Source organism: Leuciscus leuciscus (genome assembly GCF_965113295.1).
Source record: "Leuciscus leuciscus genome assembly, chromosome: 15".
NCBI lineage: Eukaryota > Metazoa > Chordata > Actinopteri > Cypriniformes > Leuciscidae > Leuciscus > Leuciscus leuciscus.
In genome coordinates, this window is record NC_138739.1 from 26,979,742 (window position 1) to 27,000,592 (window position 20,851).

Here is a 20,851-nt window from a genome sequence, read left to right on the forward strand (position 1 = left end):
CCCTCACACCCCTCTCTCTCTGATTTGCATGTAATTACAAGGTGCGTGATAGGATATTGAAAAATTCAGATAATGACTTTAGCTTACAGCAACAGTGATTGCAAGTGTATTTTGTCCAAGCTAAAATTACTGGGTTACTTCTCGCTACAGGCAGGGCTGGGTCTGTGTCAGAGGAATGCACAAATAAGAAGGTCTATTATTTTTTCTTTCTTTTTTTTTGTCCTGTAAGTTTATGCGTCCTTGGACTCAACCGTGCATGAAGTTCAAGACCTAGCCCAGTGCTCTCTATTACATCTGGCTTTGCTTCAGAACTGGCCTCAGATCAGGGATTTATGTGCTTACTGGAAGAAAAATAATCACGAATGAAGTCCGAGTGACTTCTAATGGGTATACCGTATACGTGTTAAAAAAAAAAATCAAACCAGATGCCAAAAGTTCTCTTAACGCGAAGGTCACGGAGGTTATTGAACATAAAGACGGGCACAAATCAGCGGGCGCGCGCACACAATCAACAAAGGAAATTCCTTGGCAGCTGGAACATGTGCCTGGAGACTCGAGAACTTCCTCTCGGCGTTTCAGGATTCTTCCATCTCCTTTCCACCCAAATTCAAGGGTAGGATTACGCCCCTTCTGTATAGGGGCGGAGCTACGCGAGTCCCTCAACCAATAGGAACGTTTTACAGGTCAGTTTCTCTCAAAGGTGGCCACGACGGTCTCCATAGCAACGTAGCAATCTTTCCACATCATGTAGTCCAGTTTTACAGTTGTTCTTTCTTCTGTAACGCGAGAGGAGTGAGTAAATGATAGCCAGTACTTGTTTAGTTGGCCAAATTTGAAGTGGGAGTGTGCCTAGCACTCTTGAGCTTGCCCAAAACAGCTGGAGCGAGAGAGAGAGAGAGAGACACAGAGAGAGAGAGAGAGAGAGAGAGAGAGAGAGAGAGAGAGAGAGAGAGAGAGAGAGAGAGAGAAGATTTGGGACGCTCAAAACTGAAAGCAAAGCAGAAACTAACGTTAGAGCAAGATGGAATTTGACTGGCCGCTTGAGTTTTTGCTGACTCCTGGTAACCGAATATGATTTAAAAAAAAGTAAAAATTGGGTTTAAAGGCGCATATGGCTGCTGTGGAAGATAGACAGCAGAAGGACGAAGGAGGTAAGATGTTTGAAGAAGATATTTATTTGCTTTCTTTTCTTCTCAACGAGTGCGATGACGTGATTCGTCAGATTTACAGCTCTCGTGATCTTTAAAAGATGTTTGTCCAGCTTTTATGGCCACCTGTGTGTGTGAGTCATTGCATTCGGATGGTATTTTGTTTTCTTTGAGCCCCACAGTGTTAAATAAATGTCAGATGAGAGAAGTGGTCCCGCGCGAGATGATTGTTTTCATTCCTGGTTCGACACAGTGACCCTCCGTGTGTTTGAGGTTCAACACCAGCAGCGAAATGATTTTACACTGCAGACGCAGAACTTTGGCAGTTGACCTGAGCACAAAGTGAGACTTCAAGAAAGCATCGTGCATGAATTTTATTAACGTTACTCACTCCTTTGAAATTGTCTCATTTCCTGTAGTTTTCTCATCTCCAACATTTTCCCCGCATTGGAATGAAAAACAGCACACGGAAACATCAAGATTTCCAGGCCTGGAAAAGTCACTGAAATGATCAAACTCCTAAAAAAATCTATCTATCTATCTATCTATCTATCTATCTATCTATCTATCTATCTATCTATCTATCTATCTATCTATCTATCTATCTATCTATCAAAAAGGCCATGGAACAAAATTATGGAATATTCTGTAGTGAATGTTTCTATATTCTATTTAATGTATGCTTGACTCAGAAGGTGTTTAATTGGTAGGAAATTGCTCTTTATGAGCATAATATTATTTTATTGATGTACGCTATTGACTAATTTATTTAAAAAAAAAAGTAATGTAACAAAATTGTGTAGTGATTTATTTATTTTTACTCTAAGATATTTAAACGCCTATAAATTGCTCTTTGTAAGCATAGTAACTATACATATAATAATATTTATTATTATTACATTTATTTATTTAAAAAGATCATGACTGGAAAGTTATATTTTTTTGTCCTGTACTTTGATACTATATTTTTGTCTCTCATTGGTTGTAAAAAAAAATAAAAAAAAAAAAATAATAATTTCTCTTTACTTTTTGAAAATTACAAAGTTATCATCAGTAAAATATATTACCATCTCTAGTCATTGAACTACTAGATTTTTGTTGTAACTATAGCAACTTGAACACTTTAATCATATTTGTGAAGGGTGAGATATGAAGGGGTTTATTAGTGTTTTTAAAAGCTAATAAGTGAATTCTTTAGAATTTTCTTTCTTATCTTGTGTATGCGTGTGTGTGTGCGTGTGTGTGTGTTTTCAGACAGAATAACGTCTTATGTATCCAAACGCCCAATACCTGGAGCAACGGGAGCGAGTCCTAATTAAGAGAGGACTAATTAAATCAAATTAACCTCCCAGAAAACTCACTCGTTTGTAAACTTACCTCAGAGGAAACTTGCTTTCCCATTCTGGTCCTAAATAATGGCTATCAGATGTCAAGTGCATGTTTCTAACACCTGAACACCTTAGTTAGGTTTATTATTAATAGTTAAGAGTGTTCAGATTTTAGTTCGACAACATTGTGTTTTGTTAAATGACAATTGGAGGATAGTGCTGTTAAGCCTATAGTCAACAAGCCCTACATTATTCTCAGAACAGGTTAGCGTGTTGTATCGGTTACTGGCGAAACTATTTGTTCTACATCAGTGGCGTTAGTAGTTAGAAGAGCAAGTGAAACTTATGTGACACTCTAAAATATTCATTATTACTTTCCCTCAGCCTTGAGAAAATCCAGTTTTAATGACATACTGGCAGTCGATGTGACATTTTAGATTTTTCAGATAATGTGGTCAAGCCTCAGCCAAAGCTGTTTGGAAAGAATGAAAGATGTGAAACTCTTTTTGTCAACAGAAAATGATTTATCAAAAAAATTGTTGAATGAAGAATGTTCTTTCCACTGGTCTGAGGACAATGAAACACTCTGTGGTTACCAATGACTTTAAAAAGACAGTTTAAAATGCCAAATACAGTATATCATGCAGTAAGTGATACTGGTTAATAATGGCCTGTTTGCACACAATTATTTCCCTCAATTTATGCAAAATGTCAAAAACTCAAAAAAATGCAAATGCTTAAACTGAATCCTTTGCACTGAAAATCATTTATTTTTAATGATTATATTTATCTTGTTTTATTTAAAAATATGTAAAAATCATAGAGAAAAGATACATTTACTTAAGAAGCAACACTAACTTGTTTTACTTTAAGTCTTAATATTTTATGCAGAGTTTTAGTGTTACTTCTCAAGTAAACATTGTTTGAAAAAAGATTATTTCATAAACAAAAGATTCGATTTAAGTATGTAAACATTGGGTTTAATTCACTGACCATTTCGTATGCACAAGTTTGTGCGTGAAATCTGTGTACGAACGTTCTTACGAACAAATTATGATTCACTAAAAACTTCAAAAAGGCTGACAAGGAAAGGTTTTGCGGAAAGCCTTTATATAGAGATGGTTTGTCAGTGTTTTATGCAAATTACTAACCTCATGCAGTCTCTCATTAAAACACTGCAGATTCATTAACATTAGAACGAGATTAAGAACAACCTTTGTGAAATAGGCAGAAACTGTCAGTGATTCTCTCTTGTTCTTGTTTCTTTCCATCCCCTCAGCCACCATCATGTTCCACTGACTCTCTGATTCACCATGGAGGAAGCAGTGACATCTGAGGATGCTGAATCCCTGTCTTCTGCCTCTCAAAACACTGACATCCACCTCAGAGAGCCAGAGGACGGATGTCCTTCTGACACCAGCCCAGAGCCCGGCTCCCCGTCCTCGCCTTCAGATCAGCAAACTCAAGGCTCTGCCGTATCTGCGCTGCAGTCCAAGGTCAAGGCTCTCTCTGAGCGCAGCAGAGCTGCCTGGAAAGAACCTGGAAGTAAGAACCAGGACAAGAGGGTGATTCCTGGGACCTTCATGCTGGGATATGCCCTCACTGATGCTTGGGGCTCCAGCAGCAGCGATGAAGAAGGGGAACCTCACAAGCCCCTGATGTTCCTCACAGGAGACCCTAAGCCTCAGGTAGAACCCGACTATGATCCCATCTCTTCCGAAGCCTTGCTGGCAGTTCCCCGTGGCCTTGGAGAAGGAGCAAGCCTGGAGAACCTCTCAAACGATGTTTGCGATACTCAGGAGGACGCTTCCCCATCCGATAAACCTTGGATGCCACCAAAGTATTTCTGGAGGTCCATTAGACCGGAGTTGCCGGTTGGGAAAGACGGACCAAATGGAGGGCCATGGACCGTTGGCTCCAAAATGGGCCACAAGTTTCCGAGGGAACTCCAAAGGTCTGACAGCCTGGAGAGTCACCTACGCAGGTACAGCAATGGTGAGGTGGGACAAAGTGGACTCTGGCGGGCCGACAGCTTGGAGAGCATGTGCAGCAGTGGAAGCACGCTGTCCCTGGCCGAGAGGGTCGAGATGAACCGTGGCCTTCTCAAACAGATGCTGCAGAAAACCCAGAACAAAGACCATGTGCCAGGACAGAGGCTGGAGGACATGACGCACATTGGCGGGAGAGGTAAGGAGACATGTCCCAGTGAACGGGGGGCAATATTTTTTTGTCTGGAATGTATTAATTTCTTCAAAAATATGTTAAAAATGCATTTCAGACACGCAGACATGACTTAAACAAACCTCTTCTATGATGGGTTCTTTATTTCTGACTTAAAGGTATAGCGGAGGATGTTTTACTTCCTGGTGGGTAGTCTAAACTATTGGTCCTCCTAATTGTCAATCATTCTGGTGAATCAATCAAACTTTTCAAAAAGTGGAGAGGAGAGAACTATAAATTCTTATCTAAAATTTGGAAAGATCCTCCGCTATACCTTTAAAATACCCTATATATTTTAAAATAGAATTTGTCAGGTTGATAACTACTGTCCTGAAATCATAATGAAGAAAAATTAATAATAATGAAATATAATGAAATGTATTTATTATTTATTAATAACAACACTGATTGACTGTCGTTGCTTAATAATCGGCAAATCAGTCATGAGGTCCAACCAACATGCAGAAAAAAAGAAAACATTTTCAGCTCAAGTCTTTCATATAGGCTACATTTACATTTAGTAATTTAGCAGGCTACATACAGTTATAATGAGAACATTATAATTGTTTGCTTGGGACATGGATTTTAATGGTGAGACTTTTGTTTTTGTAATCAGGCTCTCAAAAATTACATAAATATTTGGATTTAGATTTATCGGCTAATATGTCGGTTGTCGCCTTTCAAATATAAAGAATTATCAGTTATTGGTATCAACCAAAATGTTCATTTCAGTGCATTCCTAATTAAATATAAAGCAATAAGTATAAAAAAAATACTTTCACATTGAATCTTTTTACACTGAAACTTTTTTAAGGAGTGTATGTTATTAATTGTTACTGGATGGTGACACCACATTACATTAAACAAACTCTTGAAAGTGGTATGAAAGATTTTCAAAACCATATAAATTCAACATGAATACAAAGAGCACATTTTTACAATCCTGGGGTTTCAAACTCAGCTTGGTTGTTTCCGGAAGCTAAGATGTAATCGGCCTTATCCGATGTAATGTAATGTGCGATATAATGCAGAGTTAATCCAAGGCTATCAGACAGGTGTTAAATGCCGTTAGCGCATGTCTGACGAGATGACATTGTCTCATTTAACACGTTTAAGGATTACACGCAACAGGCGCACATGACCTCTCTAATGAAGCAGAGGTCATGTAGACGAGAGAGCTGGATAATCCAGATATGAGAGGACAGAAGGATAAGAATGAGAATTACACTGATTAAAAACAACTTACTGTGATAAAGGGAAAAACAAAGACGGTGTGGCGCTTCACTTTTTTCTCACTTGACAAACAAGATGACCTTGTCATGTCAAGAGAGATAAACAGCTGGCTTTTAGCAGTTCACTCAACTAATTGATATCAAGTCATATAATTTAATAACAAGTCAAAAATAATTATGGTGGTCGAACCCCCTGTAATTTGCACCCCAAATGTCTCTGTATCTGTTTCTACAGATATATGTGTCCTGAATGACAGTGATTGGGATTCTGGGATATCGCTCCAAGGTAGTGAACACAGCCAAAGGTGGGCAGCACAGATTGATGCTCTCACATTATTCTCACACACCATGTATATTTAGCTTCTCACAGTGCTGATTAGAGATTTATTATTTCAGTTGCCTGAGATTCTCCTTAGTAGTTTTTCTTAATTTCTCCCCCCCAAAAAAACAGCATCTGCATATCTCTAAATATTGAACATACAAAAAAAGGGGAATGTGAGCTCAGGAGAAAACAGCTGCTGAAGTTTTTCATAAGCAGAGGAACGAGATCATATCATTGGCTTTTCCTGCCTCTCCTTCAAACTCCACCTAAGAGTTGAATAACAAAGGAAATAGCTCAGCCCTTTTCTTCAAGCTAATACAAATTCTTGTGTATATATACATATATATATATGATGTTTCCCTCTTTTATTATATATATATATATATATATATATACACACACACACACACACACACACACATTAAAAGAGGGAAACATCAAAACAGTGTTGAAAAAGAATAACAGACATATTTTCATTATAGAAGAAAAATTTATTTATGATATTTGAACTTATAATAAGGCCAAATTTAAAATGACCCATTAAAATTATTTTTTTTACATTACACACTGAACACATTTAAAGCTATTTAAAGAATGAGACTAAGTTCAATTTCCTTTTAATTATATCAGTAGTAACTCCAGAGTTATACAAGTTCCTGAGAATGACCCATACATTTCATAAACACTTTTATTTTTTGTTAACTTTATGTTTTTAGTTTTAAATATCCTTTGAATTAAATATATATATATATAAAAAAAATAGTAAATCCATATTTTTTCTTGGATTTAAAAAAAGAAATGAGTGAATTAGTGACAGGCAAATTAGAAACTTGGCTGGTTATAAAAAACAAACTTATTACAATTTTTTTTTTTTTTTACAAGTATTTTACATTACACACTAAACAGAGTTTACTTTATTAAATAATGAGACTAAGTTCATTTTCCTTTGAATTACATCAGTAGCAAGTCCTGAGGCATACCAGTTCCTGAGAATGACCCATAGGCTACATTCTGATTTATGTCTTTTTATATCTTGGTATGGCCATATTTCTATTTTGAAGTAATATTCAAGCCTTTGATCATGTAAACATATGCATAAGCCCATCAAGCGCATCATAATCAGGTACAAACCCAACACACACTCAACAACCGTCAGCCTAATTAGTGATGACGGCCTGCTCCACTTAATCCCCCCCACACCGCACAGGAGCTGACGTGTTTCTTTCTCTCTGTGTCTCTCTGGCCGGCCCACAGGGCCTTTGTGTTGGGCGACGACCTTCCGCTGAGCCCTCGCCACGAGCAGGCCAAACGACTGCTAGAGAGAGCGCGTATGAAGGCCCGGTCCAACCCTCTCAAAGCCGACCACACCATCCTACCCGTCCAGAGGGACAACCCGTAAGTTTCTCCGGTCTCTTTTTCTCTAGTTTTCGGCTTGTTGGGGTTTCTGCTGAGGGGGGGTTGGGGTTTAGAGGCTTAGGCATCATGGGAAGGGAGTGTGTTTACATGGCTCTCTTCATATCAAAACAAGGAAACCTTCGCCTGCTCACACTTGAGGATTTGTGTGGGGGATGTAGATCTTAAACTGTATTATTTGGGGCTGGACTTAATTGTCTTTTGCTCTGTTTGGAGGCGGGCAGCTGATAAAAGGGAAGGGGGGAAGTGTTTGGCAAATCTCTTTTCAGAAGCAACAGGTGCTGCTCTCTATTTCGGTCTGGTCTTTTATTATGGGATTATAAAGACATTAAAATAAGGGTTTCTTCTACGTATTTGTATGAAACTGATATACAAGTATTATATAATAATATAACAAAGATGCCAATTCAATACTATCAGTGAAACAGCAGGAAGCTAATGGTAGCCTGAATTTAAACTGCTAAACTAAGTGTTCTGGCGTCCTCCTTCAAACTCTTCTTCTCTGTTTCTGCCGGGCACGTGTTATATAAGACAACCTGAATTATACAACGTGTACACACGTCTGGTGCCTCTAAATCCCACTTCCCCATCCAGCGCTCTGTTCTCTACCTCAGCACTTTCACACAAAGACAGATGGGCGAGCCGCCCCAAACGCCTGTCTCCTTGTTTGGTATGAAGACAAGCGGTGCGTGGCAGCATCCGGAACAGATTAGGGCAATTTTAAACATCACAACAAAAACTGACACGCACTGAGAAAAGAGGAATAATATGTTTTTTAAAAACATTAATAATAAATACAAATATATATTAAAATGTTTTAACAAATACATGTAAATCATTTTAAATGTATCATCTTATAAATCATCTTAAATTTATAAATAAGATATTAAATGAATAATAATTATTACATTTTCAGCACTGTGCTATTAGTTGTTCCCCCCCCCCCCCCCCCCCCCCATCCATCCCATCCCATATAAATTAGTGTACTCTGTGTATTCTATTTGGTAAAGCCTTTAAATTGAATAGAAAACAAAAACAAACAAACAAAACAAACAAACAAATAAAAATATAAATTGTATATAATTTTTCTGGCTTTAGATTTAAACAAATAATAGTGAATTAGTGACTGACAGAAAAATCTCTTTTTTATTTATTTAAACGGGAGCTTTGATGAAACTGCTTTGCTGTACTGCTCCGCTACACCTGTCATGTCTGCCAGCTGTTACTTTCCTTCTCCCTAATTCCCTCCCTGCCTCTCCCTTATGGGGAAAACAGCTCGGTGATGTTGATTACACTGCTGTCAGTTTTGCTCGGGTTAAACTTAACACTTAACTGCCTCTCCTGAGATTGAATGTTTAAGACAAACTCACAGCTGTAAAAAGTCCCATAGGTTTCAGAACAGTGCACAATGCTTAACAGGCATAAAAAGTCCCAGTTCGCAATAATACCGGCACACCTGTAGATTTCTATTCCTTAGCAAACAGGGAATATTGAAAGACACTAGTTTTGGTTTTCTTATATCTAACAAAGACCTGATGATATCGAAATGTCTGGTGTGTTGAAGACGACCTTCCTAAAAGGAGTAAAAAGCATGTCAGGAATGTGCACAGAGGAGCCAAAGCAGGGGGAAAATTTCCTCAGGAATTTGCCCATGTCTCCATGCTGAGAGATAGACTGCAGGCCACTTTGGCATGCATCCATTTCTTTGTGAATCTAAGTGCACAGGAATGCAACTAATTTCATATATGTGTGTACAGGGAGCTGCTCTCCTGGGTTGGTGTACCCTTACACCAGGCTCCTCTTGCCGGGAAGGAGGGCGTGGCGGTGGTCTCGGGAAACCTCAGTGACTCCTCCAGCGGCGACTCAGTGGGTGGAACCCGGCGGAGACACGGCCATTCTCCAACTCGCGTGCGTTTCGAAGACGAATCCGAGAAGGACGCCGAGGTGCGCTACCTGGAGCGGCTACGCCAGCGACGCAGGGCTGGAGAAAGAGCACAGGGCCTGCTGGTGTCCAAACCCACCTTGTCATCTTACATAAATGGAAAGGCGGAGACAGGACATGGCTCGAAGGATTCAATATTCTGGAAGACAAAAGCCAAGAAGAGTTTGTTAAATGGCAAAGGTTCGGAGACAGCAAACAGGCAGTGCAACTCTTGTGGGACCTTTCTAAATGAACCCCATGATCCTAGCTTGAACTCAAATACTCTGTCCGTACCTAACGGGGAAGTAGAAGGGAAAAAGGTACCATGTTGGGTTGCTCCCACACTTCCCAACCGGCTAGTCCGGATCGAACAGATTAAGGAGACGTACATCGGGACGAGTCCCGCTATTGTCCACAGCGATGGAACGTATTGCAGTCCTGCGGATAATGTGAGCAGTAGAGGAACATTCCAGAAGCTGAAGAAGAAGGTCCGAAAACTGGAGAGTAAGCAGGAACCCTTGTACGTCAATGGCCTTAGGGTTCCAACACCTCCGGACTGCAACAAACTCACACCCAATGGGACTCAAATGTGTCTCTCTAATGGAGTAGCATTGCCACTCAACCCCTATGCCACTGATTTACTTGGACAGAGAATACCAGACACATGCAGCCCTACATCCAGCAAAGGTATTGTGGCACCTCCGTTGCCTCCAAAAGGAGAACCGCCAAGTTCCCACCTTCCCCAGCCAACGCCTCCTCCTCTCCAACCGAAAAAATCAGCCCTGAAGTCCAGCTCCAAAGACCGATCTACTGGTCGACGAACCGTCACACTCATGTCTTCGCCAGAGTATCACCTGGTGCATCTGGACTCCACAGAGGCAGGGGGCATTGTGCAGGAGCAGGCTCCCTCTGGGTTGGGTTACTGGGAGGACAGATCTGTCATGGTCACCCCTGGACCCTTACCCAAGACAAGCCCGGTTCTGTGTGCTCGAAACCTACCCATACAAGGGGAGGAGAGGTCAACAGGTTAGTTTAACTACATGGGCTTATAGTAGTCAATGAGCAGAAGGTTTATCCAAAGCAACTTATCATACACCAGGGGTGTCTATGCATGCTCCTGGAGGGCCAATGTCCTGCAGAGTTTAGCTTCAGCTTGCCTAGAAGTCCAAAGGGGCTTTCGCACTGGAGGAACCTTTTCATAGTTCCTAGGAACGATTTTAGTTCTAGGAACTCCTTTTAGAGGAACTAATTTAGCTCCTACTTCAGAGCAGGGTCTAAACCAGCACTATAGGAACTACCAGTGACGTTAGTTTACGCTGATTGGCCGAACGCTCGCGAAACACCAAAATAAACCGTCAAAATAAAATGCAAACAGGAAAATTTTCCTAAGGGAACCATTAGTTCTCGGGGAACCACCCTGGTGGCTAGTTTCAAGAAATACGTTCCGATGCGAAAGCCCCCCAACACAACTGCCTGCTTGGAAATTTCTAGATGGTTCAGGTATGCTTAATTGAGGTTAGGGTGACCAGACGTCCCGAAAAATTCGGGACAGTCCCCAAATCTGAGCTGTTGTCCCGAATCCCGAATCCGGCCCTAATTGTCCCGAAATGTATACTAAAGCAAATTCTTGAGTAGTTATTGTCTGATAAAACATTAAAAACTGTCCGTGGAGGTTGAGTCATCCTGCAGCCAGCCCCCACCGGCTGCTCATTGGCTGCAGCATCTTTTTTTCTTTTTTTGAAGTTCTACAAGGATACTGTAGGCGCGAATTTAAATGCATTGATAAGCGAGCGCAAGTTGCCGCAGCCGCGAGTACAGTGAATGTGCCAGTCGTAAAGGAGTGATTGATTGGTCGCGGGCACTGTGTGCAAAAAAAATACTTCGGCCTAAAGTCTGATGTCGGGTTACACAAAGCAAATCATCTACACAATTATTTAGTTTTCTTATTTCTTATTTCTTATTTAATTACCGACAATTTAGTCGTAATTTCAGTGCCTGAAATGTTTACACACTGTTTTACGCACTGTTACAACAGTCTTTTTTTTTTTTTACAATGACATTTGAGTTCATGATTTTAATGTTGTTTTTTTGTGGCAGACTAAAGACTAATGACAGACTGTTGATCTTTGAATAAAAATTTGGTTTGAAATTCATTATCTTTAATAATAGGCTATGTAGTCTAATATCATAGTAGGACTACCCCAAAACCTCCCCAAACCCCACCCCCCCACCCCGTCCTGTCCCGTCCCGATTTTCAGCCAATCTCATCTGGTCACCCTAATTGGGGTTCAATCTAAAGTCTGCAAGACAGTGGCTCTCCAGGAGCAGTATTAGACACCTCTGCCATACACATACAAAGCCCCCAAAAGAAACATTGAGGAAGTGCCATGTTTAAGTGAACAATAATTATCGCCCTTTGACAGACTCAAACCTGCAACCTTCTGGTTACTAGCACTGAGCTTTAACCACTTAGCTAAAAATGCGTTTTTCATAAAAATAAATAATAGCATGAAGTCTACAATTAGTAAAACACTAATAGCACTAGCTGTAATAGATCTAATATTTTTTTTACTACATATCTGAGCTTCACGCCAATAAGGATAAAACTAATATTTAGCATTGCAGATGCACGCTTACGTAATGTAATCTAAAAATTAATCAAAGCTTTTCCCAGAATGAAGTGGCAATTCCAGGTAGACCTGTGAGCTCTGCTCCAGTCAGCGAGGTGTCACCTTTGGGTGTGTGCGCTTCTCTTCACTGCGTTCCTGTCCCACTGGGGATTGTCCAGATCAGCACATCCATACTGTCCTAGTGGAGTAATCCCACAGTGGGCCAGTTGCTAGTGCGATCAGTCTTTTTTCCATCTTGTGTGACGCTACTTGAAAATGCATTCTGACACTTACGTTTCAGTAACATGAGATGTTTCACTATGTTATATTGTTATAAATAACATAATACATAATCATCATAATATTTAACAATTTACACAGAATGTTTCATCCATCGTCCTTTGATATGTACTGCCACGTTTTCTGTTCTTACTCAGATGTGGAACTGCACCAGACTACAGGACTACTAGGATCTGATGCAACATCCAGCAGTGCTGAATCAACCCAGACTCATCTCACTGATGGACACGTCAGAGGGCCAATCAGACCAGTGCATCACAGGGCAACTAGCCCAAACTTTTCCCAGTGAGTAAAGGGGGAAAGAATGAGGTGGAAATGATGAGTATCATCCCTATGCCCTTACCCACGGCTACATCTCTTTTCTGTAATCCCCTTTTTTGGTTAGGACTTTATCAAACCAGATTCTTTACTAAAATGTTCAATCCTTTCGCTGAACAATTTAATTTCCGGGGCAAGAATCATACAGATTGCTTTGGCAATTCATGCTCAAAGTAGGTCAGGAGAGATGTGGTCCAGACTTACTTATGACTCCATGTTTGTCTACTACAATACTGCCACCTACTGACTGAGAATCACAATTGCATAATCATTCATACAGACATTACAAAACGTATACAAAAGTATGCATATATGTATAAATGACCTGTTATGACTTGATTTTTAGAGCGGGGATGGATGCGGAGCATCGGGAGGGTCGACCCAAACTCTCCCTGCGGCGGTTCTTCTCTGCCATGGGGCTGAACAGTGTGGGGTTGCTGGGAAAGGGACGATCCAGCAGCATGGATCAGCTCAGCCTGCACCCCAAACCCAACTCAAACTCGAACCAAAACCTTCGGTCAACATCACCCTCCACCTCCCCCAGCCCCACACACAGACACCACCACCAGCTAAAGAAAGCCCCCTCACTGCAGACTATACGTCTGGTTAGCATCTTTTGTTATTGTATGACAACCTTTAGAAGTCCCTCAAAAACATCTATAACTGTTTTAAAGAAATAAAATGTTTCTTAAAAATGGATATTTGGATATAAATTTAAATTTCAAAGTGATAATATAGTGAGTGGCACTGACTGTATCGTTTCTCACCATTAGGGGTCTCCGTTTCTCCAGCTGAGGAGATCTTCATCCGCTCAAAATCTCCAAATACCCAAAAAGAAATCAGACCGCTCCTCTGCGTACACTCCAGGAGAACAGCCCTGCAGCCCTGTATTAACCAGGTACAACATTTACACAATATACTAATTAATAACATACTAATATGAAGCATCACTTTAAATTACACCAAACAATATATAATATAATAATATTATATGATATAATAATGCAATTTCCAAGAAATGTAATTGTTGTATTGACGTTTATTTTCATAACATTTTTTTTTTTTAAATGTTAAAATCTTTTGCTAATATTGCAATTATCGAGACATGAATATTGAAACGTTTTTTAAAGATTGCATAACTTGTATTATTTTAAAAATATGGGGTTGATATATGCAATATATACAATTTTATTTAAAACAATATTACTATATTAAATAATTATAACACATATAAATATATATATAAAGTTATTTTATAATATTTAAAATATATACATTTTATATATTATTTTATATTATATATAATATTCATTTAATATTTATAATATATACATTTTATAATATGTTTTATATTATAATATTCATTTAATATTAATATAATAATAATATTACTATTATAATATTTAAACATAATATATTAATATATACTAAATATGAAAAAATAAAAATATTAAAAAAATCACACAAACAATATACAATTTTTTAAATAAATAATTCCATAATAATTTACACACAAAAAATCTGATACCATCCCTGTAATATTTTGTAAGCAATATTTCATGCACATGTACACCGCTTGGTCTTATTAAATCATCCCATTTACCTCTTTGTAACCTTGTAGTGTAATGAACGATGGCAATTTCAAGCATGACATGTTCTGCGGAGCATGCATCATGTTCTTGTAATGTTCAGACAGCTGTCGTGTTGTGCAACAGGATTAGTATTTTCCATTGACTGGGTCAGCAGCAGCAATAAAAAGAGGGAGGGAGGGAGGATAAAAATAGAGGTGTGTGTTTGCCAAAGAAAGACATGGAATCCCGGGAATGATCACCTGTCTACATGCTGCTGCTATATTCAGCCTCTTGCGTGTATTACTAGACGCTGCCCTTTAAGTGTGTTTGGGTTGTTCACAGTGCCAGATAGTGTGTTTGTGTCAGTGGCGTTGCGATGTGATGCGATAGTGCCTGTGAGCGTGTGTGGTGTTTATGAGCGTGTGAATGTGTGTCTGAGGGAAGGAGAGATAGCCAGAGAGGAAATTCCAGCCTTAGTGACTGGAGCTGAGCTGCAGCTTACATCATCTTGCTTGAGAGCCAGTAAGGATAGATCTGTTCTGGTTGTATCCTGTTTAATTCAGCCTTCACAGTTGAAAATACATGGTATTCTTTGGAATTCGATGGGATACTGCCATGATATATAGCCCAATATCAGATAAGGGTGTCAAAACATTTTTTATATTATAAATATGATTATCAAAAATAATTACTAATATAATATATTTAATATATTATTTTAATATATAAAATTACATATTTACAGATAAAAGTATATTTAAAAATAAACATATAAATGTAATTAAAATGAATTATATAAATATAATTAAAAAATATATCCAACTTTAATGATCGAGAAACACTCACAAGAAAATAAGTTCTAGCACTGTTATATGCCAACTGCTTGAATGAGCATAATTCAAAATGATAATATAATTATTAAATAATAAGAAACTCACCATAAAATCTGGCAGTTAAATTTCTTCTGCATTTCTTAGGTTGTTTTAGGTTGTTTTGATAAATCTGTGTGTGTTTTAGGGGTCTTCACCGTGCCTTGAGTGTAGAGGACGTGGGGCGGCCCAGTGCGGTGCGCCCGGTGGGACGCGTGGCTCAGGCCTTCCCTGACGGCACCATCTTACTGGAGCTCTCCAGACCCCCCAACGGCCCCTTCGGCTTTCTCATCGCACGAGGAAAAGGCAGGCCAGACTCAGGTGAGTGACCTCTCGCTCTCGTTTTCATGCCTTCTGACGCAATCGAAACGTTTAAGACTAACTCGCTTTATGTTTAAGGGGTGTACGTTGAAGAAATGGGCGACAGCAATATGGAGAAACTCTACGCGGGGCTGCTCGGGGTCGGGGACGAGATCTTAGAGGTGAACGGCGAGAAGGTGGCTGGACATAGTCTGGACCTGGTGACCCGTTTAATGACTCAAAAAAGTACGGCTTCAATCCGCGTACTACGACATAGACGCATACAGCGCTAACTGAAGACCAGACTGAGCCAGAATGACTCTGATGGCGTTTTGTTTCAGTCGAACACTATGCTAAAGAGCGTCAGAAATGAAGTCAGGGATGAGTTTGTGTAAACGGCAGCATTACGTTTTTTTGGGCTGTTAAGCAATGATGGTGTGACGGTCCATATTATAGGGATAGTTACCCAAAAATGAAGGTTTTTCATGTATTTTGTTCCAATCCCATTTCATTTTTTGGGCAAACTCATCCCTAAAGCCTCTGTTATGGCTAATTTACAGTGGTACCTCGAAAAAATACCATATTCAGTCACATTCATTGGATCGTTGTGTCCTATCAGAATGGTACTATTGAACTGTATAGTAACAGAATATTATATATATATCTGTGGCACAATTATGTATGAAGGACAAGGATATTTCACGTACTGCAAGTTAAACTCAAGTATTATTGTAATGAAGGACAGTCTAAATGTGTTTGCCAAAAAAGACCAATGAACATCAATGTTTATTCTTCTTCTGAACATTTTGTTTCATTCAAAGCCTCCGTCGTTTTCGCATTCAGACTGTCGGTTCTAGTACAAAACCTTCTCCATGCTGCTAACAAGTACACAGATCTATATTGCACACGGTCAAAAAAAGGCTTATATGCTCTCTTAGAACTCAGTGCACACGCTGCAGTCGCATTGATCATCAGCTCTAAATGCTCTTTAGTAAATTGATTCGATATTTCTCCATGAGGCAGCACATTGGTATGCCTCTACAGTGCAACCTGACACCATTAGCGTGCTGTCCTGAAGGATATCAGTATTATGGTACGTGCTGCGCAAAAAGCTACCAACCTAATGTATTTTGTTACATTTATTTATATGTGTTCCTATGAAATAAAACAACTGGCTTTTGTGGGACAGCTTGTTTTTTTCCTTCATATACTGTTAGTATTTTAGCAGGACCATAAACTTTAAACCATTGTTTGTAACTCTGTCAAAAAACGAGAGGCAAGTGGAAATTAACTTTTGTGGTTCAAATGCTGTGGATTCAGATTAACTTGTACTGAACCAGAAATAACCCTTTAAAGTCGACATGAAACGGAAGTTGCGATTGTCTTTTCTTCACTATTGGGATCTATATCTGAGTGAAAGGGCTACTCGAACAAGACAAAATATAGGGCGGGACTTGATTTTGTCCATTGGGAATTGATTGGATGATTGTGGATTGCAATTGGTCAATCTCATGTGAGTGACAGGTTGTCCCGCCCACGCACCAGTAAACGTCACCAGAGAAGAGAAGAGATGTCGCTGCAAGAGGGAGGGGAAGTTATTTGGATTAAAGATTACGAGGGCATAAAAAAATTATTTATAATAAATACTGCAATATTCCATAAAAAACAAGACGGTAACTTGTAGGGACCGTTTTTTTTTTTCATTCCACTGCGCTGCTTTTCCATAGTTTTTCCTATATAAACCTGATGTCGATGTTTGCTACAAGGTAACGCTAAAAAATACATTTCTAGACCTTCCTTTTCATTCGCAATTTATCCGCAAAAAATGCATTCAGTATTTGTTTAATAAGTGTTAAAAATAAGTGTTATAAGTGCTATCATTAGACAGCATAACTGCACATAAATCAAAACTGCCTAATGTTACTGAATGAAATGTCGACCCAGGACGAGCTATAGGACTGTGGGGGGTGTTGATCGACTCAATCTACTCCATCTGCGTTTTGATCATCGTTCTGAATCCGATCTGGATGTAGTCTTTGACAAAAACATGTTTTTTAAACATGCATATCCTCACATATGCTATCGCTTGCTTCTTCTTCGCCTGTGTGTTGATCAGGAGATTCAGTAATCGTTCAGAAGAGGTGTAATAGCACCCTCACAAATGACGGAAATTTCGAGATGGTCCTCACTGCAGAACACGAAATTCAGGGGGAGGAGTTGTAACCCTAACCCTAACTCTAACTAACCCTAACTCTCTAACCCTAACCCAACTCCTCCCACCTTACATATAACCTGAACCTACCCATCTCCACCCCCTGATCCCTAAACCCACCCCTAAACCTACCCATCTCCACCCCCTGATCCCTAAACCCACCCATCTCCACCCCCTGATCCCTAAACCCACCCCTAAACCTACCCATCTCCACCCCCTGATCCCTAAACCCACCCATCTCCACCCCCTGATCCCTAAACCCACCCCTAAACCTATCCATCTCCACCCCCTGATCCCTAAACCCACCCTAAACCTACCCATCTCCACCCCCTGATCCCTAAACCCACCCATCTCCACCCCCTGATCCCTAAACCCACCCCTAAACCTATCCATCTCCACCCCCTGATCCCTAAACCCACCCCTAAACCTACCCATCTCTACCCTCTGATCCCTAAACCCACCCCTAAACCTACCCATCTCCACCCCCTGATCCCTAAACCCACCCCTAAACCTACCCATCTCCACCCCCTGATCCCTAAACCCACCCATCTCCACCCCCTGATCCCTAAACCCACCCCTAAACCTATCCATCTCCACCCCCTGATCCCTAAACCCACCCCTAAACCTACCCATCTCCACCCCCTGATCCCTAAACCCACCCATCTCCACCCCCTGATCCCTAAACCCACCCCTAAACCTATCCATCTCCACCCCCTGATCCCTAAACCCACCCTAAACCTACCCATCTCCACCCCCTGATCCCTAAACCCACCCATCTCCACCCCCTGATCCCTAAACCCACCCCTAAACCTATCCATCTCCACCCCCTGATCCCTAAACCCACCCCTAAACCTACCCATCTCCACCCCCTGATCCCTAAACCCACCCCTAAACCTATCCATCTCCACCCCCTGATCCCTAAACCCACCCCTAAACCTACCCATCTCCACCCCCTGATCCCTAAACCCACCCCTAAACCTATCCATCTCCACCCCCTGATCCCTAAACCCACCCCTAAACCTACCCATCTCTACCCTCTGATCCCTAAACCCACCCCTAAACCTACCCATCTCCACCCCCTGATCCCTAAACCCACCCCTAAACCTACCCATCTCCACCCCCTGATCCCTAAACCCACCCATCTCCACCCCCTGATCCCTAAACCCACCCCTAAACCTACCCATCTCCACCCCCTGATCCCTAAACCCACCCATCTCCACCCCCTGATCCCTAAACCTTCCCATCTCCACCCCCTGATCCCTAAACCCACCCCTAAACCTACCCATCTCCACCCCTTAGATCTGGATCCAACTCCGCCCTCCTGGATCTCGTGTACTGCAGTGAGGTGCTACTGGAAATTTCCGTCAATGGCGGGGAAAGAGTTAATATGCGCGTGACGCTGCAAAAGAAATGAGTTGTGAGCACAACGGTTAAAGACGTCCGTGTGTTTTCATTGAAAAACAATGAAAAAGTAGCGCAAATGGAATGGAAAAACGTGTTTGGTTCACACAACACATTCTGCTGTTAAAAAACGCAAGGTCTAGAGACGGATTTTTAAAAGTTTAACTTCAGCACTGAATGCCGCGTGAGATGCTGCAAAAGACTCGAACGCAATGGTCAAAGGCGCCTGTCTGTCGCGTGTTTACACTGAAAAACAATGGAAAAGCGGAATGGAAAAACATGTTCTGTGTGATCGGCCGCTAAGGGGGTCTTGGTTCCTCCAGCTGTCAGGTTGGAGGTGTGTGCGCCTGTCCTTCCTTATTGATTAGACAATGATTGATTCCATCCTGGTCACCGACATTCATCACACACACATACACAAAAACACACACGAAAAAACAAAGAAGATGCATTTACATTTACAGAAGCAATGACATGTGATATGTGTTCCAAGTGGTTGTGAGTGTATTCTGGGTGGTCAAAAGATCCCACATCCAAGTCTCTTATCAAATTCTGTTCCCTAGATACATTTTTCTCTGTTTTATTGTACACAAGACAAAAATTGTAAGTCAAAACACTTAACAAACCTCTTCCAAACAAGCGGAACAAACTCATTACGCATTATACGAATTTATAGGCTTCACTTTTAAGCAATTATACCCTTCATTACCCAATATTCATAGCTGTGTCACTGATAACTGTAAGATTGTCCATGACATCTGTTTAAAAGGACTCTGGGTAGATTTATAGGCTTTCTACACCCTTCTAAACATGATCGCTGCTCTCAAGTGCAGGTTTGTGTTGTGTGTAGCGATGCTAATGAGCTCAGCTGGCAGAGGGGTACGTCTAAGCCCTGCCCCCACCTCCCCACGGGTACGAGGGCTCAGCTGTCCTGTCCACTTACTGCGGGATAAAGAAGCCCAACGCTGAACCTGCATCCTGCACCTGCTGCCTCCCTGCCACACACACACACACACACACACACTCTCTAAATCCATCATTAGAACCACTCCAGCTATGCAAACCCACAAATATCACCACTATTCGGAGCTCAAAATTCTAGAGCTCTCCTTGGCTATTATTAAAATAAAAACTGCAGTAAATATTTTATGGCAAATATTAGTATTAATTCAATATAAAATAATACAACAACATTTTTAATTAATAAATGAGTCCATATTAATCCTTTAAAGCTTTACTATACACAAACACATTTTATAGATATTAATTATCCCTGATAATATTAAAATAAAATATATTATAACAAAATAATAAACATATATAAAATGTATTATAATAAATGAAATATTTTTGTAACATAATAATTGACTAAATATTTGTATATTATTAAAATAATATTAAATAATATGCAAAACACAAACAAAATATTAATGTTGTCATATTAATCATAACATTATACTATATACACACACTATATACACACGTGAACATATTATTATTATAAATGGGCAGTCCATATTTAACACCAAATATAAGGTTTAGCAATATAAACATTTTATAATGTATAATCCTGTAATGCTCTACTATATGCATTTATAAAATATTTTGATTGTATTATTTTAGCGTATGTATATGTATAACTAGATCATATAGAATAAATATAATAAGAAAATAGTAATAATATATA

At 40.0% G+C, this 20,851-nt stretch overlaps 1 protein-coding gene across 2 annotated transcripts; it reads left to right on the top strand.

Annotated features, from left to right (window-relative positions):
- The first annotated feature begins 755 nt into the window (after positions 1 to 755).
- On the top strand, positions 756 to 16,737 carry kiaa1614 (KIAA1614 ortholog). 2 transcript variants are annotated; one of them, XM_082137689.1, is made up of 10 exons: positions 756 to 1,151; positions 1,568 to 4,663; positions 6,164 to 6,233; positions 7,505 to 7,645; positions 9,421 to 10,610; positions 12,631 to 12,778; positions 13,158 to 13,416; positions 13,585 to 13,709; positions 15,400 to 15,572; positions 15,651 to 16,737. In XM_082137689.1, the coding sequence occupies exons 2-10, from the start codon at positions 3,790 to 3,792 to the stop codon at positions 15,842 to 15,844; spliced, it is 3,174 nt and encodes a 1,057-aa protein (XP_081993815.1). In that variant the 5' UTR covers positions 756 to 1,151; positions 1,568 to 3,789; the 3' UTR covers positions 15,845 to 16,737. The 2 variants fall into 2 exon arrangements, with proteins under 2 accessions (XP_081993815.1, XP_081993814.1); XM_082137688.1 differs by having other exon boundaries at positions 757 to 1,151; positions 3,756 to 4,663.
- Positions 16,738 to 20,851: the final 4,114 nt, after the last annotated feature.